The following is a 23,925-nucleotide window of genomic DNA, read 5'->3' on the forward strand; positions in this document are numbered from 1 at the left end:
TTGAAAATGAACTCTAACACATTGCGTTTTTTTGCTTCCAAAGAAAAGTTTGTAGGATGTTGCATTATGTATTTAGCTTTCTTGCTTCCAAAGAAAAGTGTGTTTCCAAAGAAAAGGATGTTCGAGTTTCAACTTCCCGTATGCAACTTATTTATCATTCCTCATGAGGCCTTAAGGGCACAAAGTGTTAGATCATTTAACTGCAGGAAAGCCAAGGCAATTATAAAGCAATTCACAATATAGTGATCTGGCGTAAACAAGTACCGTATACCGTCATTTAAAATTATTAATGTAGTTTATTTATCTATCAAATTTAACTATATGCCACCCTTCCTCCCAAGCATATCTGTAATAAATATAAAATAAAAACTTGTTTAAAAGATTTTTAAAACATCAAAAAAACAATGAAACACAAAAAAACATGTAACCAATCATGTGTCTGAATAGGCCCACTGAAAAGAGAAGTTTGAAGAATTTGCTTTATACAGCTTAGAATAAAATTGATGAGATACTATTTTTCATATGTGCATTATCTCTTATCACAATGTTTCCCTCTTGCAGCTTCACTATCGCTTTCCTCTCTTTCCCCTTCTGTTGTTCTTACGCCAGCCACTTCCCTGGTTTATTGGCAAATTCTAAGTTTTTCAGTGAGCATAATTCAACTTTTCTATCTCTTGCGTTGTTAGCATAGATAACTGCCTCTGCAAGGTCTTAATTTGCCAATTAATACTAATCTTATTTGGAAATCTTTCCATCTTTTTTTCCTTTTATCTAAATTCAGTCAAGATTATTTTTCATTTTATCTTGTCTTTTTTTCCCCTAAGCAATAAAATATGTTTTATAAAATAGCCTCTGTGTTGGAGAAAAAGCAACTCTGAAGCGGCCCTCAGTTGATTCATCCACTACTAGGGATTTAAGGAGCCACTCAGTGTTCACCGCAATCAGCGACGTTTCTGTTTGGCTGCAGTTCGGCTTCCACTAAAACCTACATAATTCATTTCACTCACAAACATAATTAATTATAATTAATTCTGTAATTATTTCATTTCAAAGCACCTGTGGAATGCTCTCCCCAGGGAGGTTTGCCTGGGGCCTTCATCATGTAGCTTTAGGTGCCAGGTGAAAACATTCCTCTTCAACCAGGCCTTTGGCTGACGCTACAGGACGCTGTGGGTTAAACCACTGAGCCTAGGGCTTGCCGATCAGAAGGTCGATGGTTTGAATCCCCACGACGGGGTGAGCTCCCGTTGCTCGGTTCCAGCTCCTGCCCACGTCAAAGTGCAAACAGATAAATAGGTACTGTTCTGGCGGGAAGGTAAATGGCGTTTCTGTGTGCTGCTCTGGTTCGGCAGAAGCGGCTTTGTCATGCTGGCCACATGACCTGGAAGCTGTACGCAGGCTCCCTCGGCCAATAACACGAGATGAGCGCCGCAACCCCAGAGTCGGTCACGACTGGACCTAATGGTCAGGGGTCCCTTTACCTTTACAGCCTTTTAAATGCGTCTGTGAAAAAAGGTGTGTGTGTGTGATATTGCTTTGCTGTTTTGCTTTAGCTATTTCCTTGTTTCTATCCTGTATTTTATTTTGTGTACCACCCTGTGATCTTAGGATGAAGGGCAGTATATACTAATTTAATAAATGAAATAAATCAAAAACAAATGACCATTCTTCAATGCTGCTAAGAGAATAGAACTCTGCTGCTTTAAAAAAAAAATCAGTGTTTTCCTCCCTCCCCTCTCTCTCTCTCCCTCTGTGTTCTCACTCTTACTGCAGGCTGAGAATGCTTTGCTGCTGCTGCTTCTCCTCCTATCCATAAGGTTGAGTTAGCCAAGGTGGAGGATGGGAGCAGCATGGAACTGTCCCAGCTCCTCAATGAGATCAGGGCAAACTATGAAACGCTCATCACCAGAAGTCAGATAGAGACCATCCTCTCAGCAGGGACCCAGGTAATGATTATATACAGAAAGGCACCTACCCGAATAAGGAGGCAATCCAATGTGTACTCAGTTCCTCTCTCAGCCTCTGTGAGGTACAGTATTTTCTTTTCCAATGCAGCATTTTATTGGGGAAAGGGAATCGTGGTGGGTTTTTTTTCTCTCCGTTCTTCCTCCTCTCATACTGCAGCATATCTAGCCCGAAAAACTGCGGGGAAATACATTAAGGTATAAGAGTCGTGTCACCTTGCATCTATCCGTTTATGTAAATAGGGTGGCAAAGGTTTTTGTGATTCCCACCCCCTCCCCGCAAATGAAATAGTACTCTTGGCTCATTTTGAGATGATGCTTCTTTTTTTGCAGGGGGGAGGGAATAAAGTAGGCATCCTTTAGCAGTTGTGTATAGGAGCCATTTTAAAGTGGGTTACGATTTCTAGCCACTTTTAAGGTTGTGGGAGCCTGTGTTTTAACCCTCGAGATGATATTTACGGTGTCCCCCAGAAGACGAAAACGAGTGCCATAGTATTTTGCAATGCCTTGCCTTAGTTCCAGCTCTCGTATTTCTTAAAGGTTATCCGGTCACAATGGCACCATTAGACATCCACACAGGAATTAACATCTGTGAACCACAGCTGGCCAATTAGTCTGAGTACCGCAACACGTCATAAACCAAGATATTTAAGCTAGTTGCAGGCTGATCGTATCACCCTGCTACACTTTAGATATGGTTATTTCTGAATGTGTGGTCCTATTATTATCTCACGGCAGGCTTGCTTCTGGTGTAAGATGATGCTACAGTATTTGTATGTTCCAGCAGCTTTCAAATCCTGTCCCAAGAGGCTGGCACAGGTTACAACATTTTGTCCACACAGCAGCCTGCTAGGTTAGGCCCAGAGGCACTGACATACCTGTCCAGAGAGTTTCTCGGCAGACCAGGAACTTGGACCTGGGTTCCCCACATCCCAATGCACCCAGCTACTCTGCAACATGCATGTGAGCAACTGATAGCAACATACTTTGCTTAAAACGAGGCTTACATACCTATACAGTCATACCTCGGTTTAAGTACGCCTCGGTTTGAGTACGCTTCAGTTTAAGTACTCCGCAGACCCGTCTGGAACGGATTAATCCACTTTCCATTACTTTCAATGGGAAAGTTCGCTTCAGGTTAAGTACGCTTCAGGTTAAGTACGGACTTCCAGAACCAATTACATTACACTCATACTTCGGGTTAAGTACGCTTCAGGTTGAGTACTCCGCGGACCGTCTAGAACGGATTAATCCACTTTCCATTACTTTCAATGGGAAAGTTCGCTTCAGGTTAAGTATGCTGCAGGTTAAGTACAGACTTCTGGAACCAATTGTGTACTTAAACCGAGGTACCACTGTATACCAATGGCCCTGGGTCAATAGAAAACCTGTAGGATAGGGCAGGGGTGGGGAACTTTCCTCAGGCCGCATACCCTCCAACTGTCCTCATAAATCTGCATCACTATCACTGCTGGGGAGGGGCTCTTTCTTTGTTGGTTTTGCATGCTAAAATTTTTATTAAAGTTTTTCAGGATACAGACAACCCCTCCCCGTGCAAAGCCCAGCTAGCTCCGGTGCCCACCCTTTACCCCATGACCTCCTCCCCCCCCCTCAACTCCAGCCCCCCGCAGGCCTGTCTTCATCCTGCCAGCTACACCACTCCCAGCATGTGTTCCTGCCCAAGGTCTCTTCCAGCCACCACACTTCTCTTCAGACCTGATCTGGCTCACTTTCTCCTTCTTGTTTTTGTTTGGCATGGTCAACTGGGTGGCATACCTGCCAAGTTGCTGTCCGAGAAATAAGGGACCGGGCCGGAAGTAGCAGACCGGAAGTAGCGCTGCCGCCATTTTGAAGCTGGGCAGAGCATGCTCAGAAGTTACTTTTGATGCTGCTTTGCCCAGTTCCAAAATGGCCGCTGTGCCAGAAGTCGCACTGCAGCCATTTTGGAACTGGGCAGAGCAGCATCAAAAGTCGCTTCTGAGCATGCTCCGCCTAGTTCCAAAATGGCCATCGCGCCAGAATAAACCGTGGAAAAACAAAAAAAACCCGTTTTTTCAGCTAAGAACAGCTGGAAAAACAGGGATTTCCCGGAGAATATGGGAGACTTGGCAGCTATGCTGGGTGGGGATCCACCAGACTGGAGAGTCGCAGCCTCCCACAACGAGGACGGGGACATCAGTGTCCCCGTTGCCTTGCTCTCCTTCTCCTCCTCTACCCGCTCCTAGTGCTGCTGATACTCCGCTGGCTGGCAGGCCTAGCTCCCTCACTCGAACCCGGTGCAAGACTCTTCCTTCTCCCCCCCCCAACCCACCTTCTGCAACTCCCAGGAGCAGCAGCAAAGGAGGTGGCAGAGGAGGAGGTCTCAGTTCGGCAACTTTCTCATCCATGCTTCCCCCACTATGAAGCCATTTCTGATTAGTGTACCTCAACAAAGATGGGGATTTCGGACTCTGTGTGAGAAAGTGAGAAGCCACGATGGCTTAAGGGTTTTCATGATGGTCCTGGCATTTTCGGGGCGGTTGGGGGCTATGAGGCCGCATTTGCTCATGATCAAATGTGTTATCTCCCGCTTGGACTACTGCAATGCGCTCTATGTGGGGCTACCTTTTAAGGTGACCCGGAAACTACAAGAATGTGGCGGCTAGACTGGTGACTGGGAGCGGCCACCGAGACCACATAACACCGGTCTTGAAAGACCTACATTGGCTCCCAGTACGTTTCCGAGCACAATTCAAAGTGTTGGTGCTGACCTTTAAAGCCCTAAACGGCCTCGGTCCAGTATACCTGAAGGAGCGTCTCCACCCCATCATTCTGAGGTCCAGCTCCGAGGGCCTTCTGGTGGTTCCCTCACTGTGAGAAGCAAAGCTACAGGGAACCAAGCAGAGGGCCTTCTCGGTAGTGGCACCCGCCCTGTGGAACGCCCTCCCATCAGAGGTCAGAGAGATGAACAGCTACCTGACATTTAGAAAATACCTAAAAGCAGCCTTGTTTAGGGAAGTTTTTTATCTGTGATATTTGATGTATTTTAATATTTCTGTTGGAAGCCGCCCAGAGTGGCAGGGGAGGCCCAGCCAGATGGGCGGGGTATAAATAATATATTATTATTATTATTATTATTATTATTATTATTATTATTATTATTATTATCAACCTTAGGTGGGAGAGTGGTGGATGCCAGTGAGTCCTTTATCTCTCTCACATGAAATAGCTGAGGAAAGAAGTTTGAGTACAGTGAGAAGGGAGAGACCCTGAAAGGAGTCAAAGTGGATGTTTTAAAGCACCCCAGCTTCACTCAAACCTCTGCTGATGTTTAAAATGGCCGTTTTCCTCAGTGTTGCTTCTCTCCTGCTTTACAGGCTGCAACACAGGCTGTTGTTTAAAACAGCCACTTTTTTCTTTTTCTTACAACGCTGCCCCCTTCTCACTGTACTTAAACTTCTCCCTCTTCCATTCCTCAGCTACCTCGTGTGAAAGAGACCAAGGAAGGAGAGGCCTCAAATAGTCCATTGTAGCATCACACACTGTATTTCACTCCTGGTGTCATGTGTTGTCTTCAGCATTAAGTTCCAGATTCCTTGCAATAATTTAGAACAGATATTTTATTAACAAGCCATATAGGTACATAAGCCACCAGCTGAATTTAACCTTCCCTAATTGAACAAGCTAACTGGCAGCCTTGCTCTTAATAATCTACAGTGGAACCTCGGTTTATGAACACCTCAGTTTATGAATTTTCGGTTTATGAACGCCGCGGACCCATCTGGAATGGATTAATTCACTTTCCATTACTTTCAATGGGAATGTTCGCTTCAGTTTATGAACGCTTCAGTTTATGAACAGACTTCCGGAACCAATTGTGTTCATAAACCGAGGTACCACTGTATTTAACTTAAAAAATATATAGTACCGTGCGTTTCACAATGGCTCACATGCAAAGGGGGCTGTTATCATAGGAGAGAGGATGAGTCATGGAAAAGGGGTGGTCCATGTCCGAGGTCGAGTTGAGGAGGGAAAGGGAGTGAAGGTGAAAATGGGGGTGTAAAGGGGGCTGCAAAAAAGGAGGGAATAGGAGGCATGGGGAGGGGGTGAGCATGAAAGTTGGGGTGTGAAGGTGAAGGTGAAAAGAGGTGCAAAGCAGGGCTACAGAATAAAGGGGAGAAGTGCCTCCAGAAATGAAACTGGAAAGGTGAAAAGTGAGCTTAATAGTTGCATGAGATGGAAAGGGGATTAATGCAGGGGAGAATGGCAGGCCGGGGGGGGGGGGTGAGGTTGGCAAGTGTAGCCCCTAGTAAAGAACCATAAGAAGGGACAACAACTGGAGCCTTGAAGTTGCCCGCCAACAGCATCAAACTGAACAAACATCCAGGTCACATTCATCCTCATATCATATTTCATGTTTCTGCATGGATTGCAGTATTTTTTTGTTTTTCTAAATGTGAACCTATATGTATACATATTAATTAGCTGCATATGCAAATTTCATGCATATATTTGACCTCTTTGGGGAGGATGTTCTTCTTCTTCTTCTTCTTCTTCTTCTTCTTCTTCTTCTTCTTCTTCTTCTTCTTCTTCTCCTTCTCCTTCTCCTTCTCCTTCTCCTTCTCCTTCTCCTTCTCCTCCTGGAAATGCGTAAATAACCACCCTAAAGCATGAATTTCTTCTGCTTATACCATGGACAGCACAAACCAGGCCTCAGATGACGTCCGCCATGCCCACAGTCACTCCCCTGTTATTTGAGGATGTGTCATGCAAAGGCAATTTGTAATCTGGTAATGACAGAGTATGTGCATTTCTCCAGAAGAAACAAAGCTAGGTATTTGTAAAAATATTACCTCAGAAGTAGGTGTCAGTAGAAATCCACAACTTATGTCTGAACTAGTTGCCAACGATTATTTTCTAGCAGCCAAATGAGAAGGCAAATTCCAATATGATGCTTCAACAATGTTTATGCATTTTCAAAGAGGTATCAGATCCATCAGGCTGAATAAAATTATATATTAACAAGCCAGGCTTTATCTGGGTTAATAAATACAGTACATTAAATTATTATTAGGGTTTATTTATTTATTTATTTATTTATTAAAAAAACTTTTGATCTGTGATCCATTTTGTGGCTTTCAGACCATCATTTCCTTTCTTGTTTTTAAGGCTAACCTTTTTTGTCCTACATATATATTATGTATTCTCATTAAAAACTCAAATATTGTTCACGTGTTCTAGTACAAATGTGTGTGTGGGGGGGTGGCTTTTGGCCAGGGGGCTATTTTAATTCCCTGCCAATAAATGTAATTTTAAAAAATGAAGAGAGAACGACAAGTTTTTCAAGAAGCACCTTGAAAAAAGTAACAACATGAGCATTCTGAATGTCAGACAATGCATAGTGACTGTCAAAGTGGAGCCATCAAGCATCCTTATTTGGGGTTAATTGTGCAAACTACCTATTACCCCCCAAAGCCACTGTAGTGCTATCACATCTATGTGTGTATCTGAAGAAGCATGCATGCACACGAAAGCTCATACCAATGACAAACTTAGTTGGTCTCTAAGGTGCTGCTGGAAGGAATTTTTTTATTTTGTTTCGACTACGTCAGACCAACACAGCTACCTACTTGTAACTATACGGTATCTATGCCTATTATTGCCTCAAAATTGCTGCCTCCAGAATTGTCCCATAGTGCCCAGAGCATAGCTGCCAAGTCTCCCGTATTCCCCGGGAAACCCCTGTTTTTCCAGCTGTTTCCCGCTGGCAGCCCGGATTTAAAAAAACAACAACCGTAAATCCCCCGGATTCTTACCGGCCCGGGGAGCCTCTGGAGTCTCTGGACATGCGCAGAAGCAATTTCTGACGCCATGGCCATTTTGGAAATGGGCAGAGCATACATAGAAGCGACTTCCGGTGCTGCTCTGCCCAGTTCCAAAATGGCCGCAGCGTGACTTCCGGCGCCAATTCCGGATTTTTCAATCTGGGGGTTGGCACCTATGGTCTAGAGCGTGTCCTGTGCAGGGTGGGGCAGGAGGGTACACTTGTCCTGAGCCTCAGAGGGCTAAGTCGGGCTGGGGAGGGGTGTCCGCCAGGGGCCTGCTGAACCTACACCATCATGCCAAGAATGTCACATGCCTCCTATGTCCTCAGACAAGCTGCACATGCCTGGCCCCATATTTTGATTTCTTGACCAGTGAGCTGTATTTTGTCAGGACTGACCATCTCTGCAACAACACACCCATTCTATCACATTCCTCCTGTGGGGGTGCATGCCCACTACTAATAAGGATGGAAAGGTAGTACAGTGGTACCTCATGTTGCAAACAGGGTCCGTTCCAGCGGCCCGTTCACAACATGAAACGGCCGCAACATGAATCGGCACATCTGTGCATGCACGTGATGCAATGTGGCGCTTCTGTGCATGTGCAAAGCGCGATTTGATGCTGCGCATGCATTGGGGTTACGTACACGCCGAACCTAGAAGTAACCCGTTCTGGGACTTCTGGGTTCAGCGTGTCCGTAACCTGAAAAGATGCAACATGAAGCGGACGTATCATGAGGTATGACTGTATACAAATGATTTTTTAATTTTAAAAAAATGTAAATACTATCTGAACCGCTGTGATGTCACCAAATGTCTCACAGTTCTGTTGTTGGAACGCTTCCCCGCGCTGGTTTAACTCCAATAGGTAGATGAAGAAACGTGAGGTGTTGAAATTACCGCATTTCCTTGAATGGAATGCACACTTTCTTTGGCCAAATTCTGCCGTGAACATTAGAGTGCGCATTAGATTCGACGGTGCATTAGATTCGATTGCAAACTTGCCTAGATGGGGTAATCAAGTTCTGCTGGGTCTTTTGGGGCACCAAGAAAAAAGACGAGCTCTTGCTAACTGGGAGGCCCGGTCGCTCTGTTGCCACTCCACTGCCTCCACTGCCATCCTTGCCACAGGAGGGGGAGAGCCACGTGGGTCAGCAGAAGCTGTGGGAGCCAGGTGAAGTGAGTCGGTGTGTATCATGGGAGTTTGCTCGTACAAACACACTGCCTTTCCCCTCGCCCCGCTCTGCATGCCAGCCACTGATTCAAGATCACCCCGTCCTGCCCCCCCTCCCCCCCGAACAAGGACTTGGCCTTACCGGTGAACAAGGTGAATGTTGCAGGAACCGGCCTTGTCATGCGAAAAAGAGCCTGGCTGCAGGTGTGGGCACAGTAGCCCATTTGCGCAGGGACAGTATTTGAGACGGAAAATGGCGGCTCTCAGGAAAGAAGATTGAACAGGCCTTGGGAGCGCACTTTTTGCCAATGCGCATTACATTTGCAAGCAAATACAGTGCTGCCTTGCTAGACTAATTTAATTCGTTCCACGGGTCTTTTCTTATAACGAAAAATTCGTCTAGCAAATCCCATAGGAATGCATTGAAAAAAAATTGAAATTTTTTTGCCCATAGAAACGCATTAATTGAATTTCAATGCATTCCTATGGGAAACTGCGATTCGCTAGATGAATTTTTCATAAAACGAATTCGTCTAGCGAGGCAACCTCCGCTCGAAAAATCCTTTCGTTAAGCGGAAATTTCGTTAAGCAGGGCATTCGTTAAGCGAGGCACTACTGTACCTTTTGGGGTTTCAAGGTTTTGAAAACTAGGATGTGCATTAGAATAAATACAGAATAAATACAGTACGCAGGCTAGCAGATTCCTCATGTTGTCTGATGTAGGAACCGAGTAGTGTTTCTGAATTATGATCTTAATGAGCACTCTGGGATTCAAACCATTTGCCTCCCCCCCCCTTCAGTGATATCCAAGCAACTGACTCATAGACACCTTGACTGTATTTTGAACTTTCTTGAGAAGACTCAGTGAGTCCTTAAGTCAGTGAGTCCTTAACAGTATATTCCTGCATTCTATAATTTTCTGGGAAGCCATTGGAACTTCCCTCTAGTTCCCATTGTAACAAAGCCAAAGTATATGTGATAGTAGTTGAAGTAACTGCATATTCTTCCCCTGCCTGCCCAATGCCTCTATTCCCCCCGTCCTCTGTATCTATTTTAGACTGTAAGAGCTTTGGGGCAGGGACGAATTCTTTGGAAAGTGCCATGTATATGGATGGCATTTTATAAATAAGCAAACAATATTATGGAGTAACCTCTGGAGCTGTGCCAATGTGTCCTTTGAAACATGCCAAGTCCCTCAAGGGGAGTTGTGCAATCAGTTCTTCTTGGATCCTCTTTGTGCTTCAGTGTGTCTCTTTTGGCACATATCAGGTTGAGCTTCATGAAGGCATCTTGGTTTAAGCACTGGTACTGAAGATGCTGTGGTGAATGAAAAACTGGCCTTGTAGCAGCTGCTGAGTTCTTCAGATCCTATCCACAGGATCCACCATTAAATACAAGAGCAACATCGGCTTTTCTGGTGTGTTGGCGACCTAGTACTTGCTGCAGATTGTTTGCAGGCAGAACATTCTCTCCCACCCCAATGTTAAGCCTGACGTTAGGGGAAACACATGGAACACCATGGCCTAGAGCAATCAGCATTCTGATCACCCCGAAACCCTGGATCTCTCAAGGATGATAGCCTGACAATACCTGAAGAATCACAGGTTCCCCATCCCTGCAATAAAGAATAGAGGTGGGTGTTGCTTTGCAGTCATCCATAAATTCATCTTAACATTTTGGTAGGTAAGGTAGACGGCACACACTCACAGAGCCCTACAGCCCATCTTCCAGTGTTTCCCAAACTTGGGTCTGCAGCTGCTTTTGGACTACAGTTCCCATCATCCCTGACCACCAATCTCGCTAGTGAGGGATTATGGGAGTTGTGGTCCAAAAACAGCTGGAGACCCAAGTTTAGGAAATTCTGCTCTAGCATTTTGCTCTCAGTTTGTAGGCAGCAAACTGATACCGTGTCCTGTGCTCAAAGTGGGGTGGGGTGGGTTAGAACATATGCCATTTCTTTTCAGGCAGACCTATGACCACCCCGTCCTTTTTATTTTTATTTTTTTGCTTTTGCTCCCACTGTGAAACCAATCAGCTCCCTTCAGAACCACCTTGTTTCAATGATAGTATAATAAAACGGAAGGAGACGTGAATTGTGCACCAGGTGTGCTTTGTTTCAGGAACCTCAGATTCATTCACACAGCCAAATTTGAAGTTTTTCAGTGCGGGACATCTTGAACTGATGTGGCCAATGCTTCCTCTTTGCAGCTAGAAGAAGCCACTAGTGAAAGAATGAGCAAAGACGAGGAAGCGCTAAAAGCAGCCAGGGCAGAGCTAAATGAAGCAAGACGTCAATGGCACCATATGCAGATGGAAATTGATTCTCTCCACGCTGTGGTAAGTCTGATTGAGCAGCTGGGCTGTCTGTGTAGAGAGGAGGTGAAATTGCTTGCTGTTTCCCTTGGGCTCACAGTACCCAAGGTAACTTTACAGACCCTATCTTCCAGGGACATCCCTGATTTAGAAAAGTCATCCTGGTTTCTGATTTGATCCTGGAATGTCCCACTTTTCCTTAGTATGTCCCTATTTTCATTGGAGAAATGTTGGAGGGTATGGAGTTATCCGACCCCCTGAGCCGTCTGAAGGAAACCCTGTATAGGGAAGTAGGTTTTTTTATGTTTTATTATGTTGTTGTTTTTATATGTTGTAAGCTTCCCTGAGTGGCTGGGGCAACCCAGTAAGATGTGTGGGGTATAAATATTAATATTATCATTAGGGAGTGGGCCATCCCTATTTTCATTGGAGAAGTGTTGAAGGGTATGGCTTTATCTCCACTACGTACAGTGGTACCTCTACTTACGAATTTAATGCATTCCGAACGCACATTCGTAAGTCAAAAAAAATTGTAAGTCGAATCCCATAAGAATGCATTGGGAGAAAAAAATTGTAAGTCAAAGCAACCCTATCTAAAAATTCGTAAGTAGAAAAAAATCCTATCTAAACCACATCCAAGATGGCGGACGGAGCTCCGTTCATAAGTAGAAACATTTGTAAGTAGAGTTATTCCACTGTATTCCCAACACTGTAGGCTGGGCCTGAGATGAGCCTAGAATAAGACAGGAGTCAGGACTGAATAATAATAATAATAATAACAATGATGATGATGATAAGGGACCCCTGACCATTAGGTCCAGTCGTGACCGACTCTGGGGTTGCGCGCTCATCTCGCATTATTGGCCGAGGGAGCCGGCGTATAGCTTCCAGGTCATGTGGCCAGCATGACAAAGCCACTTCTGGCAAACCAGAGCAGCACATGGAAACGCCGTTTACCTTCCCGCTGTAGCGGTTCCTATTTATCTACTTGCATTTTGACGTGCTTTCGAACTGCTAGGTTGGCAGGAGCTGGGACCAAGCAACGGGAGCTCACCCCGTCACAGGGATTCAAACCGCCGACCTTCTGATCAGCAAGCCCTAGGCTCAGTGGTTTAACCACAGCGCCACAGCGCCACCTGGGTCCCCATTATTATCAATAATAATGATAATAATAATAATAATAATATTTATTTATACCCCGCCCATCTGGCTGGGTTTCCCCAGCCACTCTGGGCGGCGTCCAACCGAATATTAAAAACAGTACAGCATCAAACATTAAAAACTTCCCTAAACAGGGCCACTTTCATTTGTCTTCTGAAAGTAGAATAGTTACTTATTGCCTTGACATCTGCTGGGAGGGCGTTCCACAGGGCGGGTGCCACTACCGAGAAGGCCCTCTGTTTGGTTCCCTGCAACCTCACCTCTCGCAAAAGTGAGGCAGCAACAAGGGTCAAAGAATGAGCTAGAAGTCAGGACCAGTTTACTTCATGGCTAGATCATAGCTTATTGTATCAGGAACTCACATAGGGTGCTCCCACCAGGCTACTCCAATAGTTCAAACTGGTGCTGTGTCTTTCTTCCAGCTTTTATTCCTGATTTGTTGCTGTCTCCTTAGTCTAAGGTGCCTATTACCGTACTTGAGATAAGTTCTATTTTCTTGTCACCTAGATAGTGAAAAGGAGGGCCTGGGAGGAGACTGGCAAGGGAAAGGTCACATGAAGAAATGGAAAATGGAACCCATAATCCTCCATTGTTATCAGACAGCAGCAGCAGCATTGTGAGGAAGGGAAACAATATTGTAGGATCTCCACAGTCAGATCCATTAGGACATGGGTGACTTCCCCTCGCAAGCATGACCTTGTGCCATGCCCCTAGGGCAGCCATTTTGTGATTGGCGCCCACAGCACTTTCTCAAAATTCAAAATGTTTCCATTGGTCGCTGAAGGTTGGCAATTCCTGCATTAATAGATCTGATCCCTGCAGCCAAATATCTGCAATCACCCCCGATCGAATATAACTACAGTGGAGCCTCAGTTTTCGAATGTAATCCGTTCTGGAAGACCATTCGACTTCCAAAACATTCAAAAGCTGAAAACTCAATCACTGGCGGAGGAAGAGAAGTGCGAGGGGAGCACACCGCCCCTGGGAATGCGATCCCGGTGGGGTGCCATCGCGGCTCCCCCCCCCCCGCGCGCGCGCTGGGTGCCCCGCCCCCTCAGGCGGCGCGCCATGCCCCCAGGATGCGCGCCAGCCCCAGCCCCGCCTGCTCTCCACCCCACGGTGCCAGAGCATGAAGCTCCACCACTGAACTCATTACGGAAGCCTCAATGCAATAGGGAAACTCAAAACATAGCACATTCAGCTTCCAAAAATTGTTCGAAAACAGGAGCAGTTACTTCCAGGTTTTCGGTGCTCAAAACCCGAAACCTTCACCTTCACCTTCTGAGACGATTGGAAACCGAGGTTCCACTGTATGTTTTATATTGCTCAGAATATAAAGGTTTATGACAAATGCTGATTTTATTAGTGTGGGTTTAATTTAAAATGTAAAGTTGATTGTGTATGTGTGTGTTTTTTAAAGTTACTTATCCCCTTCCTTGTTTTTTTTAATGGTCTTGGGCTTTTTAGAAGTACATTCTGGAATTGAAACCAGTAATCTAATTTAACAGGAAAAGGGTCTGGAAAATTCTCTGCGCACCACAAAACAGCAGTACCAGGCACAACTGAAGCATCTGGAAGCAGAGATTGAAGGCCTGGAGAGAGAGCTACATAAAGTGCGGCAAGGGATTGAAAAGCAGCTGCAGCAACACGAACTATTACTAAACACTAAGATGAGGCTTGAGCAAGAAATAGCTACATACCGCAGTCTGCTAGAGAGGGAGGAGAAAAGGTACTCAGATACAGTCCTCAAATACCTATAGCAGGGGTCAGCAAACTTTTTCAGCAGGGGGCTGTCCCTCAGACCTTGTGGGGGGCAGTACTATATTTTGGAGGGGGGGGGGAATGATGCAAGAGCACCATGAGCCCTGGTGGCTGCTTACCTGTGTCTTGCAAGCGGCAGGGGTTGGCGGCAGCAGCAGCAGCAGGACGATGAGCGGTGTGAGAAAGGGCTCTGGAGAGGGGCTGCTTCAAATGGCAGCCGCTCAAGCACTGCTGCTGCTGGCGCCAACAAAGCCCAGCCCCCTTCCTCCTCTAGGCAGGGCGAGGAGAAGCCAGGAGGAGGGAGGGAGGAGGTGGAGGCGCCACCGTGTGAGGGAGAGGGAGGGAGATGGAAAGAACGCATGTGCTGGCGATCCACACGGCAATTTCCGGACCGTTCACGGGCTGGATGCAGAAGGCAATTGGGCCTGATCCGGCCCACAGGCCTTAGTTTGCCAACACATGACCTATAGCATAGCCAGGGTTCTATGGCTAGTAAAAGTTACCTTGTTTGTTTGTTTGTTTGTTTGTTTGCTTGCTTGCTTGCTTGCTTGCTTGCTTGCTTGCTTGCCTAGATTTATATCCCACTTCCTGCCTAAAATTCTTGGCATGGCTAGCACTGTGGCAGATCCAAGGTGATTTAGCTGGGAAGTGGACCAAACCATTTTCATTGGTTGCCTAGCCCATATATTAAAAATGTACTCAGAATATACTCACACAATACTTCATTCAAGGCAATGTGGTGGGTGAGAGAGGGAGAGTTTGAAAGCTTCTGCAATCACCTTTGTATTATAGGAAACTCTTAATTAATCTAAGAAACCTTCAATTGTGGCAGATTCTCCATTCAAGCATGTGGCACAAGTGTTTTAACCATTTCAGCTTCATAAGCCAATACTGTATATACAATATGTCACATCCAGTCCAGACCATTGTCTCCATAGAGGAAAGAAACAACATATGAAACAGCCCTGAGCTAACTCTACCCTGATAGAGATTGCCACATGCTTGTATACTGAACAGGCAGAAGGTCTAAAGCAGGCACCCCCAAACTTTGGCCCTCCAGATGTTTTGGACTACAATTCCCATCATCCCTGACCACTGGTCCTCTTAGCTAGGGATCATGGGAGTTGTAGGCCAAAACATCTGGAGGGCCGCAGTTTGGGGGTGCCTGGTCTAAAGTGTCGTGCTGCAGACCAAACAAGTTCAATAGGGACTGCTCAACCCACAGAGCTCACCTGCTGCAAATGTTCATGGTATCTGTTTCTCTAGAACAGGGATGGGCAATAGGTAGATCAAGATCTGCTGCACTTCTTTGGGCAATTCACAGTCAATCAGTAAGTGTCCCTGATTCTGAATTGTCCAAAAGCAGCAGCAGCAGCAGCCAAAAACCTAAATCAAGTTGATCCAATGTATGTTTGGGAGGGAACCAGGAAGCTCTTGTGTGAAAGGACTTCAGAACTCAGTTCTGTTACTGAAAGCAGATTCCTGGATTTAATTTGTGTTCTGTCCCTTTATTCCAAGTGTACGTCAGCACATCAACCCTCCAAGTATTATTATGCATCTGGCTCTGGTTGGTAGATATCGAAACCTGATATCCACCAACAAAACAAAAAATACCCAGCAAGCCTGAAGTCTGGCAGCCCCCGATTTAGAAGGATCTAACCATGAGCAGGCCCATTCTACATTCTTATAGTTTCTTCCTCTTTTTCTTTCAAGGTTCCATCGTTCTGCGTGCCAAGACAGAAAAGGCAACAAAAAGCGCACCACTAGCCAAATAGCGTTTATCTTACCTTCATGTAAGTTTTCTTAAGACCTGGAATTAACATAAAAAGACAGCTCACCATTTAGGCAAAGTTGGATGTGAATCAGAACTTGTAGGAGTTTAAGAAAAGAACCCACTGGGAAATAAGAGACAACTCTGTAATTCTGGAAACTTCAAATGGCACCTATTCTGAACCATTTGCTTTGGTTATCAGTGGGTTCCCGGGCTCATCTCAAAATGCTGGTGTTTACCTTTAAAGTTCTAAACCAGGCACCCCCAAACTCGGCCCTCCAGATGTTTTGGGACTACAACTCCCATCATCCCTAGCTAACAGGACCAGTGGTCAGGGATGATGGGAATTGTAGTCCCGAAACATCTGGAGGGTCAAGTTTGCCTATGCCAGTTCTAAATAGTTTGGTGCCATGTTATGTGAAGGGTATCTGTACATATATCATACAAGCTTGCCTGGGCACGATGACTGCTTCAGGGCCTTACATGTAGACCCATCTATAAAGTTGATAGGTGCATGAGACAGGGCCTTTTTTGTGATGGCCCTCTTATATTATGGACCTCTGCTGCATAGGAGTACATATATCCTAAACCTTTTAGCAGGTTTTAAAAACCTGTTTATTTCAGGCCACTCCCCAACCCCCAATTTGGGGCTCTATTTCATGGGCCATTTTAAAATATGTAGCTTTTTAAGCTGCTGAAATCTCTACTGCCATTTTTTTTATCTTTAACTGACCTCTGTTTTTAAATAGTTTTGTACTGTTATTTAGATTGCCTGGTGTTGTTTTGAACTGTGTTGCATTTTCAGGATATGTAAGCCGTCTTGTGTGAGCTGTGCAGGGCATAACTAACAAGCTATGAAGTCGTACCTTGGTTTTCGAACTGCTTAGTTCTCGAACATTTTGGCTCCTGAATGCTCCTGACTGTTCTGGTTTGCAAACTATTTTTGGAAGCAGAACCTCCGACGGGGCTTCCGGGGCTTCCGATTGGCTGCAGCTTCCTGCAGCCAATCAGAAGTCACACTTTGGTTTCCGAACGTTTTGGAAGTCGAACGGACCTCCGGAACGGATTCCATTCGATTTCCAAGGTACGACTGTATAGCAATTCACACAGTGGTTTGTTTGTTTGTTTGTTTGTTTGTTTGTTTGTTTGTTTGTTACAACCATGTTCCGGCTGTCCCATTCAATATGACTCTTCTAATCCCTCTTTTGGCTCCTTGGACTACCCAAGAAATTCCTTACAAACGCATAACCTCCTCTTCTCCGAACACCGCACATTCCCCGATGATCAACTAATTACCGTTTCTCATTTTCTAATTGGAGGGGGGGGGAGTCATATATGGTTACTGGTGCCTGTTCCTGCATAACAATGAAAATTGCATTTTCTTTTCTGTTTTAATTTATACAGCAAGTGAGCTAAAGGCTCACGAGATTGAAAAAGTGGAAATACTGACAAAGCAAGCAGTCTTAAATGGAAATGTCGCAAAGGAGAGCGCAGAGGCTTGTGGCACAATACAGTAAGTGAAACTGAACAGCGCAGAGCGCTTACAAGCAATAAGGAAATGTTCTCTGAGGCGAGTTGAGCTTAGGACTTTTTGGGCGGGGGGCAACTAATACTACCACCTCCATCAAAAAGAGACAAAATCCAGCCTAAAATTCTCCTGCAGAAGTTTATTGCAGTGAGTGGGAAATGCGCAAGAAGGCATTGGCAATGAGCAGCATTTGCCAGTTAACGTGTAGCAACATCGGCTTGCTTCATAGTAGGGATGCTTCTGATCAAACGCCCTGTATCATCTTGTTTTCAGACAACATAGGGGTACCCAGTGTGGATGGCTTAATGTCCACTGTGGGTTGTTTTGGGGTTATTGGTTGTGGTTTGTTTGAGGGAAGCAAACCACAGTACGCAGTCTGCATGACAACCAAACCCAGTTATAGTGGTTTGTTTCTCCCGTAGCTATTGGAAAGGAACAAGGCAAGTGAAAATCACAGATTCACAGTAAACCATTAACTAACCTGATGTTTACCAAATGCAAACTAGGCCAATGAGTGTTGGACTATTTATTCAGAAGTATGTCCCACTGTGTTCAATAGCGGTCTACATATCATACCATACCATACTATAAATTCAAAACACATTTAGAGCCAAAATCCTGGGAACTGTATTTTACCTCCTTACAGAGCTAAAATTCCCAGTATTCTTTGGGGGAATCCATATGTTTTAAATGTGCTTTGAATTTTTAGTGTCGATGTGTCCTGTACAGGGCCGTCTTAAGTGTACCGGGCGCTGTGGCGCGATGATCCCTCCGGCACCCCTCGCACTCTGCCGGGCAGGGCCAGGTGCAACGGGCAGCCGGAGGGCACGGCACGACAGGCAGGGACGCTGCCAGCTGTGCTCCGCCTCCACCTGCTCGGCTGAAGCAAGACAGCAGCGAAGCTGCGTCCGTTCAGGGAGACCTGGACCTGGGCTACCTTCCGCCCACACTCCTTCAAGTCACAGCGAGCACTGCACCTCATTTGAGGTGCCGCGGAGCATTGTGGGGCAGCGCTGTCTGTGCTCGCTGTGACTTGAAGGAGTGTGGGCGGAAGGTAGCCCAGGTCCAGGTCTAGGTTTCCCTCGATGGAGGCAGTTCTGCTGCCGCTGTTGCCGCCTCGTTTTAGCCACTGCTGCCGGGAAAGGAGCGGAGCGGGCAAGGCACAGGCACGGGCAGCTCCATGTGCCTCCTTGATGCGCCCCCTGCTGAGCGAGCGCCCTGGCGCACCGCGCCAGTCAGCCCAATAGAAGGACGGCCCTGGTCCTGTACATAGGACTCAGTGATAGATGAATGCAGATCCTTAAATCGGTGTTGCTTCGTTCAACAGACTTTCTCTCCGCCTTCTGTCCTGAAGAAGGTTGTGAAAGCAGATTTCCATGGGTATCTTTCTTTCCATAGTATGAAATCCTGGTTGATCATTTTTCTAGTGCAGCACTTCAGTTTGGCATAAGTTCATGTGTAGCAAATTGGGCGCCTTTTATTTTACAAGTAAAAAACTGCAGAAAGGTTGCAACTTGCCAACACGTTTCCTGAGGGGTACAGATTTTAAAACCAGCCCCCGTATTTCAGCTGACTGAACAAAAACTCTGTGTGTGGTCGGGTCATGCCATTTCCCATCACTTTGTGAAATCCTAGCTTGAAGGTCTGTTCCACACTCATTCGTGTGTACAGTATAATGTTTAATTTATTGTTTCAGGACGGAGAAAGTAGATGAAGTGATTAAAGAATGGGAAGGCTCTTTCTTTAAAGACAACCCTCGCTTAAGGAAAAAATCAGTTTCTTTGCGGTTTGATCTCCACTTGGCAGCCACAGATGAAGGTTGTATACAGACTAAACAGAAAGGCCTGCCTGATATCGAAGTGAGATTGGTTATGAGGCGGTCTTGCAGTATCCCATCCATCAAAACCTAAATCTGCATCACGTTAACCCAAAGATTATTCATGGATGGGTTTCAGAAATAAATGGCAGTATGGACCCAGGTAGACCACATGATTGTCTCCTGTCTACCAATACTAGGAGTATATTCTTTCAGCTAATATATATTCCTATAATCCTGTAGTTATTTTGAAGATGGCTCATGCGTCTATATGAGAGGCAGTTACGGGAATCCTGACGAGCAGAATTCCTGTTAGTTAAAACACCTGATGAAATAGCTCCCCCGCCTTTATTTTCCTCCAGAGAAGAATTGTTTATTTTTATAATTTTCATCAGTTCTATGTTTAATGGGTTCAAAGACTTGTCTCTGCAGAACTAAACATCTGCATTTGAAAGGACTTCCTCTGCCACAGGATTATAAGTGATTATAACTTGTCCTTAGTCATTTTTATCTCCGTCATTTTATATATTTTCACCAACACTCCTTAGTCGCCGTTACCTCCCAGGAACTGGTAATACAAAAGCTTCAAGAGGGCAAATAGGCCTCAAGCCATCTAATTCCAAAGTAGTACAATTAACACTCACTGTGAAACATACACACATTGCCCTTGTTCTGTCAGAATGGGTAGATAATTTTTCACTTACCTGAGATTCTATATTCCACCATAGCTGGATTTCTACCAACAGATAAACCATGAAAACATTTCCTGCAGTTTGTTTAAAATCTGATTTAAGCCATACCTTGCCACCGATAATAGCATTGGTACTTTTGCGAGGTTAAGCTCAGGTGAGGCTGCTACTGAGGCAAATTATTTTTGAGTACAGTACATTTCTTGTTGGCCTTTCACTGTGACTTGGAATTTTAGCAAGTGAAAGACTTCCTTGAAAGGAATGGACAGTTCCAATACTTGGTTATGGTTGTTTTTTCCAGACCAGACCATTATTTCATATATGTTTTATTACTTTTCTTCTTCGCCCCAAAAGACCCTATGTAGGTAAAATGCTTTTCGTATCGATTTTGCAAATTCCTGCCAGCTCGTGAATGTTGTATATTTTCTTGTTGTCTCTATAGCTTGAAATCATGATTTCAAGCCCCACATTGGGCAAAAGATTCCTGCATTGCAGGGGGTTGGACTAGATGACCCTCGTCTTCCTTGAACCCAGTGGCACGACTTCCTTGAACCCAGTGGCAAAACCTTTTATTTCAATACATCTAGGGCTTCAGCTGCTATGTTGTAGTTATTACAGTAGCAGGGATGAAGGTATCTTAAGTATAACAGTTACTTTATGATCTACTTGCCTATATTATTATTATTATTATTATTATTATTATTATTATTATTATTACTTGTGTTTCGTCCTAAGCTCCCAGGGAAGGTTGCAACATCACGACACAATATTAAAAACTGTTTCAAACAACTTAGCAATTGCAGAAATAAGGTGAGTCCTTAAAATATACAGTACACCTCAAAAGCCAGGGCAAAGAGGTATATCTTCAGCATTTGCTAGAAGCTGTATAAGGAAGGTGCCGGACACAAGGAGTTTCGCAATTTAGGTCACAGACACCCCAGTGCATCTGAAGGTGGAAGAAATACCAAGATGGCTGCCTCTGCCAGTCTTAGTACCCAAGAGAGACTTTAGGTATTTGGGGAAAGAGACATTTAGGGCTTTGCACATTGATATGGGCACCTTGAACTGGGCCTGGAAACCATGTGGTCTGTCGCCATCGTATTAACAACTGGAAATACCTGCTTTGCAGTCAATCAAATGATTCTAAAAAGGGCTACAAGCTTGAAGCCAACCTTGTGCTCAAATCTCGCATGTATGATGACGCTAATCCCAAAATCTGGAATCCTGGCTTGCTACTCTATCATCCCATTTCAGCTACAGAAACTCTGCACACAAGGTTATAAGCAAGAACAAAAAAGAATGATAATGGATTTTAACGGCTTTTTAAAGTCTATATGTATTGCCTGGTGAATTCGGCTCTTGGCTACAAAAGTTCACGCTACAATAAACGAGCCATTAGAGGGCCACCATGTGTCATCATCTTGCTTCAAAAGTTGCACTGACCAGAATTTTTAAAGGATATTTCAAAGTGGCTTTCTTCCACTTTTTATGCCATATTAACTTCCCAAAGCGGCATATTCCAGACTGAGGCTACAATTCCACACACATGCACATGGAGGAGCAAACCTTCATGAACTCTGTGGGGGTTACTTCTAAGTAGACATGTCTAAGGTTGCCCTGTAAATACCATTCCTGGCATCACCTCACTTGTGAAAGCATTCATTTCCATGTAAATCAGGGTGGGGAGTTAGTGTGGCGTTACCTAACAATAATTCTCAGCACCCCTTACCATTGGCCATGCTGGCTGGGAGTGATGGGAATGCCATTAGACCAATTGCTATTACACAATCTATATACATTAAGCAGAATGGCAAAATACCCGAACCTAGAGATCATGGTTATCCTTAGACCAGAATCCAAATGACAGCACAGCTAAGGAGGCTTTAGACAAGTGTTCCTTGAAGAGCTAAGTGTTCCTCAAGCTAAGTGGGAATGCCTACCTCTGTGTCCAGGGCAGCTGTTTATCAGCTCCATCTGGTACGCAGGCTGAGACCCTACCTGCCCGCGGACTGTCTCGACAGAGTGGTGCATGCTCTAGTTATCTCTCGCTTGGACTACTGCAATGCGCTCTACGTGGGGCTACCTTTGAAGGTGACTCGGAAACTACAGCTAACCCAGAATGCGGCAGCTAGACTGGTGACTGGGAGCGGCCGCCGAGACCACATAACACCGGTCCTGAAAGACCTACATTGGCTCCCAGTACGTTTCTGAGCACAATTCAAAGTGTTGGTGTTGACCTTTAAAGCCCTAAACGTCCTTGGTCCAGTATACCTAAAGGAGCGTCTCTACCCCCATCGTTCTTCCCAGACACTGAGGTCCAGCGCCAAGGGTCTTCTGGCGGTTCCCTCACTACAAGAAGCCAAGTTACAAGGAACCAGGCAGAGGGCCTTCTCGGTAGTGGCACCCGCCCTGTGGAATGCCCTCCCACCAGAGGTCAAAGAGAACAACAATTACCAGACCTTTAGAAGGCATCTCAAGGCAGCCCTGTTTAGGGAAGCTTTTAATGTTTGATTTCTGTATTTTAATGTTTTGTTGGAAGCCGCCCAGAGTGGCTGGGGGAACCCGGCCAGATGGGCGGGGTATAAATAATTTATTATTATTATTATTATTATTATTATTATTATTATTATTATTATTATTATTACTTTTGAACCTGAGTTTCAAAATCTGACATATGGGGGAGCTGCAGTTCAAAGATGGAGAACAAAAATCTTCCTGGGTGCATAGTGGCCTTTGAACATACCTAAAATACCGTAAGCATTTGGGTCCTGGCCATAGTCCTTTTATGAAATGCTTGCTTGTTTACCAGTAAAGAGCAGTATCTTTTTATTCACTTACCTAGGACAGCATAACTTTTCTTGAAAAAAGGTGAAAGAAAAGGCACTTTTAGAAGACATCTGAAGGCAGCCCTGTTTAGGGAGGCTTTTAATATTTAATAGATTACTGTATTTTATTTTTCTGTTGGAAGCCGCTGAGAGTGGCTGGGGAAACCCAGCCAGATGGGAAGGGTATAAAAAATAAATTATTATAATATTATTATGATTCAAACCCGTAACTTCCTGTATTCCTAGCAGACACCCGATTATTATTTTTTTGTTGAAGCCGATTTATGTCATGTGTATTCTTACTACTACAGAAACTCAAAACAGCATCTTAGATAAGGCTATACTTTTCTCTTTCATTACTGCAGACTTCAAACTATTTTGTCTTTAGAAAGCTAAAACAAAACTAATCCTGAAGAGGCATTTAAGTAAAACAATAACTGTGACCTTATGATGAAATTAGGTTGTGTGTGTTTTTAAGATTTCGAGGGCACTGCAGAATATCATGATATCTGAGGATCCAGTTCAGTGTCTTCTTTATGTAGGTCTTCATCTGTAGCATGTAATTTTACTGGAGTGTCAACAATTGCCTTATTACATACGGCATGCAAAGGTGCGGAAAATGACACAGCAAGTGTCAATGCTCTATTTAATTAACTTCCAACTTTTAGCAACATACAAAGCATTTCTACTGCTGGTTCTTGTGCTACATCTTAAAATAGGTATGTTAGCTGTTGATGTTTAAACTTCATGAATTCTGATCTAGAATTGTTAATATTTGATTACTTGGCATTATGAATGTAAAACTGATTTTATTAATTGCCCTGTGCGCCTTTTTCTCCTCTCTCTCTCTCTCTCTTTTGGTTGATACTTAATTTGTACTTTTTAAACTTGAATTTCAAAAAGGAGACTTAAAACTAATTTTTGAGCATTAGAAAACAATATGGGGATATGAATTTACCAAAGTAAATGATACCATGATGATTCGGATAATAAAACTGAGCCTGGCAAATATAACCTTGGTGTCATGTGGATCTCTGAACACTGCATACAGCGGTCACTACTATTCACATTCGAGGGTCAACCATTGTAGATGCTGAGTCACATTAAGTTTATTTCTGA

The 23,925-nt window shown here is 44.6% G+C and overlaps 1 protein-coding gene across 2 annotated transcripts; it reads left to right on the forward strand.

Annotated features, from left to right (window-relative positions):
• Window positions 1-1,785: 1,785 nt before the first annotated feature.
• KRT222 (keratin 222) lies at window positions 1,786-22,084 on the forward strand. Of its 2 annotated transcripts, none has more exons than XM_035135860.2 (6): window positions 1,786-1,946; window positions 11,151-11,279; window positions 13,925-14,145; window positions 15,891-15,970; window positions 17,353-17,461; window positions 19,173-22,084. In XM_035135860.2, the coding sequence occupies exons 1-6, from the start codon at window positions 1,851-1,853 to the stop codon at window positions 19,384-19,386; spliced, it is 849 nt and encodes a 282-aa protein (XP_034991751.2). In that variant the 5' UTR covers window positions 1,786-1,850; the 3' UTR covers window positions 19,387-22,084. The 2 variants fall into 2 exon arrangements, with proteins under 2 accessions (XP_034991751.2, XP_060137466.1); XM_060281483.1 differs by having other exon boundaries at window positions 1,857-2,029.
• The last annotated feature ends 1,841 nt before the right edge of the window (window positions 22,085-23,925 follow it).

The sequence above is a fragment of the Zootoca vivipara genome, chromosome 13 (assembly GCF_963506605.1).
Source record: "Zootoca vivipara chromosome 13, rZooViv1.1, whole genome shotgun sequence".
NCBI lineage: Eukaryota > Metazoa > Chordata > Lepidosauria > Squamata > Lacertidae > Zootoca > Zootoca vivipara.

Excerpts from the sequence above, each read along its gene's own strand:
- KRT222 (XM_035135860.2), top strand. The coding sequence starts at position 1,851 with ATGGAACTGTCCCAGCTCCTCAATGAGATCAGGGCAAACTATGAAACG. Across the intron at positions 1,947-11,150 it reads TCCTCTCAGCAGGGACCCAG|CTAGAAGAAGCCACTAGTGA; the intron begins GTAATGATTATA and ends TCCTCTTTGCAG. Across the intron at positions 17,462-19,172 it reads GAGGCTTGTGGCACAATACA|GACGGAGAAAGTAGATGAAG; the intron begins GTAAGTGAAACT and ends TTATTGTTTCAG.